The sequence below is a fragment of the Natator depressus genome, chromosome 17 (genome assembly GCF_965152275.1).
Source record: "Natator depressus isolate rNatDep1 chromosome 17, rNatDep2.hap1, whole genome shotgun sequence".
In the NCBI taxonomy this organism is placed as follows: Eukaryota; Metazoa; Chordata; order Testudines; family Cheloniidae; genus Natator; species Natator depressus.
The window spans coordinates 8,702,435-8,715,467 of NC_134250.1; the positions used below are offsets into that span (position 1 = coordinate 8,702,435).

Here is a 13,033-nt window from a genome sequence, read left to right on the forward strand (position 1 = left end):
TCCACTTCCCATGGCAGGCTTTCAGGTACTGGCCCTTGTTGGAGACAGGAGACTGGATTATTCGTTGGAGCGGGTATGTCAATATATCAATTCCTATTTTTTACAGGTGCACACACTCACACCACTCCCTCCCCTGGGCAGATGAATTTTTTCAGGCCTTGCTTAAGAAACCTCCCCCCACCAAAATGACTATAAAATAAGCCATAAACTAACACAAATAGATACAAAAAGCCAAGGTTAGAGAGGAGGTAGTGTGGTTGAAGCACAAGCATGGAGGAATGAGAACTGGGTTCTTCTCTTGGGCAGTTACCATGAAATTTAAGAGCTTCGTTTCTTTCCCTGGTTTCAGAGTAGCAGCCGTGTTAGTCTGTATTCGCAAAAAGAAAAGGAGTACTTGTGGCACCTTAGAGACTAACCAATTTATTTGAGCATAAGCTTTCGTGAGCTACAGCTCACTTCATCGGATGCATTCAGTGGAAAATACACTGGGGGGATTTATATACATGGAGAACATGAAACAATGGGTGTTACATAACTATTACACCCATTGTTTCATGTTCTCTATGTATATAAATCTCTCCACTTTGCAATCCTTGCATAAAATAGTATTCACCTTTGGAGGAAAGAAATTGTAAGAATACTCCTGCCTGTATCCAACAGACACTAAAATTCTGTTACTGAGTCAGATAAAAGCCTGGGGAAAACAGACTTTGTACAAAATCAGTTAAACACAATTCCTACTAAAGCAGGAGAGTGAGTGAGGATAACAGATATTTTAAAATAAGCAGGTTAGAGGTGGCCAAAGTAATCCCCCAGAGATTGACTCTGTATGTTCAACTAGGAAAATTTAATACAGTTGGAATACTTTTAAAAGTGGCTGCTCATGGCTTTCCTGTTCTGATCATCGTGTAATCAAAAATGTCCATTTTAAGTTACGGTGCCTACTATCCATACCAACTGTATGGGGAAATCTGGCTTTCAATGGCAAATATCTATACATAGTGTGTGTGAGAGAGCTCATTCTCTCCATAAAGATCTACAGACAGAGATCAGATCTATTTCTATACCTAGCTCTATAGAAAGTCTTCTCTAGCTACAGCGATCTATTATAGGTAGAGGGCCATCTCTATGCCTAGCAGTAGAGCTTCTCCTATAGACATCCACCCCATCTACAGTGACCCATTGCTATGTATAGAGATCTATACAGAACTACTGTTAGAGAGGGATCTCAATAGCTAACAATCTGTGAGAGCCACTGCTCTAAAGAGCTAGCTATCTTCACATAATTCTAGCTGTAGTGAGCTGTCTGTACCCATAGATAGACATCTTTCTCTATACATAGAGCTAGACAGAGATATCTCTAGATGGTTTGTTAAAACCACACCAGCTCAAGGGAAAAAAAATCTAGAGGGGTATTTGTATATATATAGTTATGTATAACTCAACTCTACCTCAAACTGCTGCAGTTTGAAATAGATACAAACTCGAGGCAGGAGCATTAGAAATACCACTATGTAATTACTATAACTTCCCCCTTGATTAAGACTGTGTCATACAAAGACAGTGTAATAAAGACGGTGCTCTGCACTTCCCACATCTGCTAGGGAGGGATACATGAACTTACATGGCATGAAGGTTGTTTTCTTGGTGATAACTAGATTTTGTGCTCATTGTTCCAGCCAAGCACAGCAGAAAAACATACAATCAGCAATTGCCCACCTGCTTCTAATGTGTAAGAAGAGTATGACCATATTAAGGTAAGAGCAGCAGCAGAAGGGGAAACAAATGCAGACCCTGTGGTACAAAACAATACATTTCACACTCATAATGAAGGGGACTCCACAACTCTGTTCAAAACAGTTTATTTTATTTTTTTGTCAGACAAACACATTGATTTCTGGACCACAGTAGAGGATGGAAACCTTTCACAAACTTATTTATTTGAAAATACAAATATAAAATTATACTTTCCACATCTGTGATGTGAGAGACCCCCATCCACATAGTATTTTACAACAGGGCTTTAGAAAGCCATACACAGAGACCTGAAAGATGCTTGATATATAGATACAGATATATGTATATGTGTGTGTTTATATAGTTTAAAAAAAAAAAGTCACTACCAAAGTTCTCATCAGTTCATACTAAAGTATAAAAGGAAGGGCTAGGCCTGCCACTGTGCCAGAGTTTGTTTAGGTACATTTATGACCACCTGAAATGCTTAGACTTGCATTCTATTACTGATGGAATTCAGAACTTGTACAACATATAATGAATTGTATTTGCTATCCACTACAGTCAAAATGACACACAGAGATCCCACACGTTGTGTCAGAGTATGTACAGAATACAGTTTTATAACATGGGTGACTCCTGCTTCTTGTCAAAGTTTTTTAGCTTTGATTTTTACACTGAAATGAAATTCTGTCAAGACAATACATTCTGATTGTTTGGAAACTTGTGAACAGATCACTTAGATTGACTTTCTTAACTACTTGTTTTTGGTAAATTTTATTACAGTATTAAAGTATTGCTTAGCTTACAGAATCTCCTCATGTAGTGTTCACACACAAAAATGGGTTTGAATTAGATTCTGTACTTATGAAACTCTACAGTGTATGTATGCAGACCACAGAATCTGCCCCTGTGTCTTCAATGCAGTGTCTCCCATTTTCCTGTCTCATCTGTTTTGCTTTTAAAAAACAATCATCCACAAAAGTTCCACCCAAGAGACATTTCCACAGCATAAAAGATGAGTTAGTGTTTTTGTAAACAATTTCATATGCAATATCATATATAACCATGGCTGACTGTCAATAAAAATGTAATAAACAATATTGCTTTATTATAGATTATGTTGCATTGAGTGAATGGCAGAATGAAACAGGATGGTTTTTGTGGCTGAAGTCACTAGCCCTCATTCACACTAAAGGTCAAAATAGCATTACAGGTTTTATAGCTGGGGGGAAGAAAAAAAATCTGAACACCTTTCAGGTCATTATTACCCATAATTACCCAATGATTTAAACTAATCTAGCAAGATGTGTAACATTCACCAGCTGTATACTGCTGTACAATGAAAAAAAAAATTACAGCAACAGAGCCATGCTACCTTAAAGTCCAAGCTACAAATTCAAATTAAAATGAACATTATGAAGTATTGAAAACAAAAAGGACAGATAGATCAGTCTTCATTTTAATCAAGTCAATCACAAATTAATATTATTTTTTGAGGTGGGGGGAGGAGGGTAGTTACCCTCGTTAACTAAATTTTCCTAGATACTGCAATCCCTCCAAAATTTACATTGTGTTTAGTAACAAAAGTTGTCCCACTGTATCATAATGCAGGTCTACCAGAAATGGGTATGGCGTATCCCAGTCTGGAGAGGGACAGGAAAACCTATCTCTACGTTAATAGTGGACTTCATGGGTGAGTAGGAGCTATTTTTTGTTGCCCATTTGCACAAGTAGGCAGGAGTCTCTCTTTTTTGAAAACTCCCAGGGTAACAGTTGTATCAGTGCATTCGCCACTGTGCTTGACTAAAATAAAGATGTAGCTGAACCTTTGTGCTAAAATAATTTACAAAGAAAATCCTTCAAAATGGACTTCTAAATGAGTGGGGGACTAAAGTGAACCTTAGTCTAGGTAGCCACATCAAAAACATATCAGGTTCCACAATATTTGTGCTATGGGCCACTGGGACTTTTCAAAAGGTATATAAACATCTAAAACATATTCACACAGATTATCAATTTCTTCTGAGCATTCTTAAAAAAATATTTTTTCTCTTAGTAAAATCATTTTAATATACCATGCCTCCCTCTTTTAAAAAATAAATTAAAAAAATCCAGTTTTGCATATCTAGCATTAGCATTTAAGGTAGTATGGCACACCCCCTTTTTAAAGTCAAGGGTGGGGATCTACAAAATGCTTTAAGAGTTTGCCAGCATTTTTAACATTGTGAGACCTTTGGTTAGTTGAAACCACATCAGATCAGCAAAAAATAAAATAAAATAAGACGGGGAAAAAAGGAAGAAACTGCCCAAAATTATTAGCATTTTTTCTTAAATAAGAGAAAGTTCTATCCTTACTGGTCCTAAATCTGAATAACTACATCTAAATTTTTAACCTTAATTACAATACACCTACCAATATGTACTAGAAGAGGAAGAGAGAAAGAGGAGGGGGGAAAATTCACTACACTAGCATCAGGACAGCACTCTTACAAGATAGCCATTTTATACACTATTAACATACAACAATGATCAACAAAGAATATTCTATGAGGTGATAGGGAATGGAGAGGAAAAACAAATGGTAGTACAGTACGTCATCAACATTGACAAAATATTAATAAAAAATTCCCTGACTTATACATTGGATCTCAGGGAATTTGGTTTGTGTTTTTTTTATTATTTTTATTTTTTAAAGAACTGTTATTTTATTACTTGATCAAGTCTCAATATTTAAAAAGCGTCCAGCATTTTGCTTAAACCTGGTTGTTCTGAAATAAGAAAAAAAAACAAAACAAAAAACCTAAACTATTACACAAAAAAAGCATGATTTCATTTTTAAAAAACAAGAAAAACAAGGTTTTTTTCCATTCAGATAGCATTACGATGCCTTGTTTGTTTTTTTTTAAAAGATGCCTTGCTCTACCTGGTCTATTGAATGTCTACATTAGTCTACTTGTTAGTAAAATTTACAAAAATAGGAGTGCAGCAGCTCTTTTTAACAAATGTCGCATTCAGTGTCTTATACTGGCTGTACCTAAAGTACCAAATTTATAAACGTAACAATTTAAAAAAATATTAATAAAACTTGTCAATATTACGTTAAAAAAAGAAGAAATATATCCATACTACAGTATGTTCTTAATGCCACCTACCATGTTGTACTTCTATTTTGCTGTTGCAGGCCTATTTACCAATATTAAAAAAATTAAATTAAAAAATATCCTTCATAAGTTTCCTCCCCCAACAGAGGACCATATATATAACAGCCAAATATTAAACATGTGCAAATAGGAAACTGTCAGTTTTTCCCCCTACCAGTCACAGTGCAATGATGTTTTATACTTTTTTAATTCTGTTTACATCTACAATAAATTAAAATCTTCTGTCGCTTCTAGGGTGATACTTGTAGCACTGAGGTATTCCAAACAAACAAACAATAAAAAGGTTGCTTTCCTAATTTGTTAATATAGAAAATAATGGATAAAAGGTATAATGCAAGCTTTAACACTGCTCTTCCTATGGCATGTTAGACACTGAAGAGGAATCTCTTCTCTGTCAGAGCTTTATAGGACATACAGAGCAGCTGAAATGACTGGACAGCAAGTTGATCTAATTTAAAATAATGACTAATAAAGGTGTGCTTCAAACTTTAAATACTTTAAATATTAAAATTGTAGCTTCTTTTTCAGTCTTGGGAAAAAGCCGTTCTTAAATTAAAAAATATAACTAAACTGTTACCTTTTAAGCTGTGCACATATGACTAGTTAATATGCTGGTATGACGCTAGTACAGTTATAAGGTCTAACACACCTACAGAGCAAGCTAAACAGTGTTAATCTAACTCTTATGGGCCAGCTCTGGCAGTTGATCTAAACGTTTAAAACTTTTTTTCTTCCATTTAGTAGAGAAACTGCCTTGGACTGACTCCATCACAAAAATATTTTGTATTTCTCTTTCTCTTTCTTAGTAGTTTATATGTAGTTAATGGAATTGTATTTACAGTGTTGTTTTTTTTTTTTTTTCAGAATTCACAATTTCAAAAAACCTTATATCACCTCTTTCAACCAAAAAAAGCACTTATAGAAAAAGAAGGACACAAAAAATTTTGCAGTCCTTACCTTATTGCCGAAAATAGATATAATTAGGTTAACAAAGATGTCACAAATCAAAAGAACGGCTAGAGATCCTGCTACTCAGCTCCCATGCAATGCAAACGAGAAACTTGACTTCAGCCCACCCGCTGCTCTTGCTCTACTTCTAATTCAGTGTGTGCTAAAATTCCACCTGAAAAGTTTTTACAGTTTCAGAATTGGTACCAAAAGACTGAGACTCATGTTACCATCTCAGCATCCTTTAAGCAACAACTACATAAAACAAAAGTAAAAAGGAAGGAAAAGAAAAGAAAACCCCTTAATATAAACAGTTACACGATGGTTAGGCTTTTACTAGATACACAAATTAGAACTACATGACTATGAGCGTATGTCAAATGTGATTCAAACAGATTTAAGAGGGGGGGAACCCATCAAGAAAATAAAACAAAAGAGAAATGGATTATATATACATATTTTAAAAGCTGTTTTTATAGTACAGCAGATTCATGAGATGATGAGAGAGATTTTAAACAACCTAAGTCCATAGAGTGCCACCTCCAGTTTATTTATGTTATTGGTGATGATGTAGTGCTCAAAGTCTGATGATATCACCTGAACATGGGACCATTCAGAAACTTCGCCCTGTCTTGCCTGGACATCCAGATATACTCTATAAAGGATAAAAAGAACACATAACATAACCACATTTTTTGAGAGTAACAGAAGTTCCCAAATCTAGAGGAGTTCCCACGGGGTTTATTATGGACCTATATTTGTAAATAGCTCAGTGGAATTCCTGTGCAGGTCATTGTATGTTGTTTTGATCTACTTTGTGCAATTAGTGCCACGCAGTATAAACTTGATATATAATAGACCTGACCCAGGGATACGCTGAGGACCAGTAGCTCTTGTTGAAGTCACTGGGAGCTCAGTGCCTTTCAGTATCAGACCCACTATTAATAATATGTAAAATGAAAAAATGTAATATCACTTAAATACAAAAAGGTGAACAGAAGTAGTCTAAACATGACCTATTTAGTTTATGTAAATAGCAGGTGATGTTGGCAAAAGGCATGGCAAAGGGCCAATGCATGGGAACTGTGCAAAATTTTTAATATCAAAATGAGAAGCGTACTTAAATTTTAACACCTGTGTTTTGGGCCATAATCTGTTCTAAATCACCTGGTGTAAATCCAGAGTGACATAATTGAAGTTTATGGGGTTACTCTGGAATGAAAAGCATAGCTTAAATTCTGCTCTGCTATCGATCTTCTCTTTCAAATACATTTACAAAGGTAAAGTAAATACCTCGGTGTCAAATTCAGTGCTCGTTTGATGAGCTCCTTTTGTACTTTTACAGGGTGGTTTTGGTTTGTTTGTTTTTTGTTCACTAATATTTGGGAACAATAAAATACTACTAGATTCATCAGAAGTACTGGAAAATCTCCTTATGCACCAGTCACACTACTGAGTTTACATAGCTTTATAACATGCATATTCTAAAACTGTTAAAGTACTTGCTAGATGGTGGTAACTTTTAAATGGGTACATTTCAACAGTAATGATTACTTTTATAAGTGGATGTGTAACACCTAACTCACCGATCCTGCAGACACTTACGTATGTCAGTAATCCAACTGACTGCAACAGGACTATTCTTCTATGTCAATTTTTGCAGGATTGGGACAGAGGGGGGTAATTATTATTTAAACTTCACTACAGAAATGATTTTAATTATGACAAATATAAAAAACCCACCCTGCAATTGAGGGTGCGATATCTACAGTGCAGGCAGGGGTGTGATTTGCATCTTGTCTCGATGTACTTTAGGGCAGTGCCTCTCAACCTTTCCAGACGACTGGACCCCTTTCGGGAGTCTGATTTGTCTGGTGTCCCCCCAAGTTTCACCTCACTTAAAAACGACTTGCTTACAAAATCAGACAAAGTGTCACACAGCACACACTTACTGAAAAATTGCCAACTCTCTCATTTTTACCATATATTATAAATTGATTGGAATATAAATATTGTACTTACATTTCAGTGTCTAGTCTATAGAGCAGTATAAACAAGTCATTGTCTGTATGAAATTTTAGTTTGTACTGACTTTGTTAGTGCTTTTTATGTAGCCTGTTGTAAAAGCAGGCAAATACTAGATGAGTTGATGCACCCCCTGGAAGACCTCTGCCTAACCCCAGGCTGAGAACCGCTGCTCTAGCGAGCTTGCTAAAAATAAGCAGGTCGATTTCAGCATGGGCTGCACAAGCGAGTACGTAACTAGGCAGGTTTGTGCTGCAGTGTCCTCGCTTTAGTGAGCTAGCTCGAGGTACGTCTGCACAAGCTGCAAATCACACCTGTGGCTGCAGTGCAGGGGTAGCCTGAGTTGTATTCCAGCAGGAGGGAGATGAAGGACATGCTGGCAGACCGGAAAGCTTGCACACTTAAGAGTATGCAGAAGGGCTGGACCTTGACATGAAATTCACCACAATTCATTTTAAGTAATGTAATTTTTGAAGACCCTGTTTGAAAACTATCACATCCCATCTCAGTATCAAGATGAGATTTTTGCTTTAGAGAAAGTCCTCTGCATGTGGAGAACCACCATATTAGCAGACCCTTGTAAGATGGAGCAGTGGAGCCTGCCCACAGATGGAAGAGGAAACCATAGTGAGATAAGTGGAAGTATATTTTGGGAGGCACTGTCACAATTACAAATTTCAAACTCGGTAGGCCTTGAGAAATTAATAATAGGGACAACGCCCCCCACCCAATCAATTTTAATTAGTAATGAGCAGTGTTAACAGCTATTTCTGTTTTTAAGTCATTAATGATTGCACTTGTAACACTGGCCAGTAAATAATGGTTACAGCTTGATGTGCTGTGGTAGGTTTAAGATGATTGCAATATATTAATTTTGTTAACATTTCCTGTTTTGCAGCATTATTAGTTCAAATTACTGTTTTGTTAAAATCCCCAACATGCTTTGAAGTCCACAGCTTGTTTTTATGAAGGATATGGACACAATAATAATGAAGCATTATAAACCAATTACTGTGTGTGTATACACACACTGTAATGTCACCAAAAATAACTAGGATTAAAAATGAGTGCTTATCATTTTTATGGGGAGAGTAAAATGTATATTTTGTGGACCAAATTAGTTTAGTTTAGGAAACATTCTTAAAAATTTAAAATACACATTTATGCTAAAATGCAGGAGATACACATGACCATTTCTTGTCATACATTAAAGGAGATCATAACACAGTAATAGTTATAAACTGATCAATGTACCATCTCAATTAGATACAAAAATCATGCAGCCCAGCATCAATGGGCATTTTGTGGGGTGATCATGGCTTGATGGATAAGGGGTGGGGGGGGGAGGTTGGTTTTCTTTTTCAAGGTAGGGGTGTTTTTTTTTTGTTGTTTTTTTTTTTTGCATATATTGGTACATATACACATTAAGTACCCTCCACATGTACTGGAACAATCCCCCTCCCCTCTGTAATTATGATTTTAAGTCCATAGATTTATTTGAAATTTAAAATGTGACTGATCAGATTTATTCCTAGCTAAGAATCAATAGAAATAAAATTTGACATTTAAATTTATTTTGTATCCATATAGAAAAATGTAAACTACAAAGGTAAACACATGGTTTAATAGGTATAACTTTTGCATTGACTGACTTTTTAATTTACACTATTAGAGGTATAAGAATATTCATTTGCAAAAATGAATATGCCAAAAGGCCAAACAATTTTTTAAAAACATGTAATTAACTCAAGCTCAGTTAAAAGGGTAGGAAACTGGCAGTGATCCAAATACTAAGGTAATGCCTTTAATTTAATTTGCTGAGGTTTAATTTTTTAATCTAGATAATTGTTCTATGGTTACTAGTAACAATGTTATCTCATAGCTGTAATATTTGGTACAGTACTTAATTATGAATTATGGTTTTCTTTGCAATAAAGCAATGGTGCTCACTTATTTTTAGAAAACTGCATTCATAGCAAATCCGTCATCCTCACAGCAATGCTGCCCACTGACACTTTTTCATTTGTTTCCCCCAAGACTTCTGGAATCATCATTTCTTCCTTTGGCTTTCAAAGAATGCAAGCGACTTCTCTAAGCTTAATAAATGTCAAAACACTAACTTTGTTGGGTTCTAGCTCCTGATTCTCTTCCAGTTTCCAACCCACAAGATTATTTTAAAATCAAACAATTGCAAAAAGGAATGATTAGAGGCCAAGGAAAAAAGAAAGTGAAGATCAAAAGGTGTTTTTTTAATTTAAAATATATATGGGAAATACTAGCTTAGCATAAAATACAAATGGTATATATTGTAATACCTCAAAGTGAGATGGCAACCAACCATGTGTAACGTTTCAATGGTATCCATTTGTAAAAGCCGTTGCAATCAAAGGTCCCTAAAATTGTACAATTATTAAGGTCATCAGTGTTCTATACATGGGAACAGATTATTATTTTTTTGGCAAGTAATTATCAAAGGACTGTGTTGCCAGCATGAATATGTATTTAAGAAAGCTGTTCTCTGGTCACCACTGACTTGATGTGTTGAATTCTAATCTTACCTTTCCAAGACACTAATCTTCTCACCCCCCCTCCTCTAAAATTTGGGTTTTTTAAACATTAGGATTAGTAAATGGACAATGTTAAAAAAATAAAGAATAAAAAAGACCCCCATTTTCTCGATAAGGTTATGGGGGGAGAGGAGGAATTAAGAGGCTGCCAATCTGCACGTCAGAGAGAAAATACTTTCTTAAAAAATGACAGAACAGACAAAACAGGATGCCAAATGTATTATTATTATTATTTGACAATCAGGACATTGCAGAGGTCAAAGTGCGTAAGTTTTCAAGAACAAACAGGTCTTTTTCTTTAGGCGAAAAGTGGAAACGAGGGGTGTAGTAAGTGGTGATAGATGGCAGTTTAAATTGACGTAGCTCTTGGCAGAATAATAATAATTCACATTTCATAGCACAACTGATCCTATGAGATTGTCAAGATACGTAAGTGACCTTATGATGGGAATGGAATTGAACAAGAATTCAGAATATTAGGGCACAACTAGAAGGCTGCAAAAAGGTATTTCAAAAATACAATGAAAACCACGTTCATTAATTTCAGGAGCTTTGTCTGCACCACATTTTCCCCCCCAACCAATTTGGCTAAAATATTAACATTACTCTCGCCTTTGGTTCTGAGTAATCTTTTGAAACGGCTCTCTACAGCTAAGATGGAAAACAAACAATGAAAAAAATCTCATTGTTTGCTTACAATTTTTTTTTGGGGGGGGGGGGGAGCTGATTTCCCATTTCAAAGTCTGACAGCCACTAAACAGATTCAAACACATTCATGCTAACGCACAGAGGTAAAACAATACAATCTGAAAAAGAGCATGCAAGTTTGTTAAGTAAATTTCCATTGCCTACATTAGTTAGATGGTAGAACCATGAAAATATTTCCCATTGACTTGAGAAAAAAAAATAGTAGAGACTTACTTGTGACCTTCCAATTTCAAGAAATGTTAGCAATAAACTAGTTATCAACATGTTGAGCACACATCATCTCAGGCTAACTTTCCTTCTTCGATTCCATACTAAGGCCTCGATTCTGCAAACACTTGTGAACGTACTTAACGTTAAGCATGTAAATAGTCCTATGGATATGAGTAGGACTATTCACCTGTTTTAAATTAAGGACATGTATGTTTGCAGAACTGGAGATGCTAAAGCAAAGGCCCACTTTCTCTTCAATAGAGATAAAGAATTGGGGCATTATATGCCGTTCGGTGCCTCAACCTAAAATATTTGTTCTACAGAAAGAGAGAGACTTAAATTTAAAATGAACAGAAACTTTAAGCATTTTTTAAAATATTACAGTTTAAAGTATGTCAAATCTCTAATAGAGGAGTAGGGGGTCACACAAGCATTTTCAATTCCGCTTATAATTCAAGTGCCAGGGCAGTGGAGTGTGCCGTTTTGAAACAAGTCTATTAGTAAATTGAGCAAGTTAGATAGAATAGTATCACAAAATGGTAAAAGGCTACATGAGCAGTGCACTGCACAGTTCATTTTTAATTTAAAAAAAAATCTCTACAAAAAATTCCTGAACTAAATTCAAATTACCCAAGTGGAGAAGGGAAAGAAACGGTTACTTACAGCGATTCCATGGCCAAAGCCAGAGCCTGGCTGAGGGCTGGCAGCACTTATGTAATTACCAACACCGGAGTCCTGACTGGCTGTACCGTAGAGGTCTGCGACTGGACCTGGGCTGTTAGCCCCTGGAAATCCTCCTGGCCGGGCTGGATTGGAGCCTGCCGGGGAAGCGGGTGCGCCAAAATTCGGTTGAGCACTGTAGCTATTCAAGACTGGTGTGCAGAGAATAAAGCTGGGTATGAGGCCAGAAGCCTAGCATGCAGAGTTATTATAAAGCCAAACACTAGAATAAACAGCCTAGGCCCAACTTCTAACACTTAACCAAGGCCATGCGATAGGAGAGCAAGTACTGAATAATAGTCAGCCCATACTACTAAGAAGCTTGGAGCTCCAAATATATATAGATAGAGATATATATATATATAAAAACAATCATTCAACACACTACTGCAACCAGAGACTGTAGGTGCTCATTTTCACCAAATTATCACAAACTATATAGATATTTTTCAACATCTGATTTGATGCTCATGCAGTAGTAACAAGTTTTCTAGATCTGGGCACGTCGAGACAGCATTCACATCCCATGCAAACTACAAAGGAACTAGTTTTAGACTACACATTGTGTTAATATTGATATTAAAATGTTGACAGCAAATAAAGCAAATCACATCTAGTAAAATCATTTTTGGATCCATTCAATACTTTACCAAACCTCCCCCTTTCCCGCCCTTTTAGCTGTAAGCTACATAAAGATTTCAATGTCTAAAAGGTTTGGTTTGTTAAAAAAAATGATATGGAATGGAACATTTTGGAGTAACTTTTCTTTTTAATTGTTATGAGGGAGATTTTTTTTTTGTTCCTTAGATTTGGAGAGCAAGGACCTCCCTCTGTCTCCAAAACTGCACAAAATAAGTAAGTGAAGATCAAAACCAAAAAAGAATTCCATAGGATCTATGACACTCACCTCCTTAAGGGGAAGTAAAAGAAATTTAATTTTTTGAAGTCGGAAAAAGA

The 13,033-nt window shown here is 35.9% G+C and overlaps 1 protein-coding gene across 14 annotated transcripts in view; it reads right to left on the minus strand.

Moving 5' to 3' along the window:
- Positions 1–2,092: 2,092 nt before the first annotated feature.
- Positions 2,093–13,033, minus strand: part of MSI2 (musashi RNA binding protein 2) — a 382,062-nt gene continuing 371,121 nt past the window's right edge. For 10 of the 14 annotated variants that reach the window (XM_074974408.1, XM_074974413.1, XM_074974406.1 and 7 more), the window contains 3 exons: positions 12,020–12,228; positions 10,187–10,264; positions 2,093–6,501 (listed from right to left, as the gene is read on the minus strand). In XM_074974408.1, coding sequence (XP_074830509.1) covers positions 10,223–10,264; positions 12,020–12,228 — 251 coding nt within the window. In that variant the 3' untranslated portion in view covers positions 2,093–6,501; positions 10,187–10,222. The remainder of the gene's footprint in view (positions 6,502–10,186; positions 10,265–12,019; positions 12,229–13,033) is intronic. The other 4 variants (XM_074974416.1, XM_074974407.1, XM_074974414.1 and 1 more) reach the window with 1 other exon arrangement.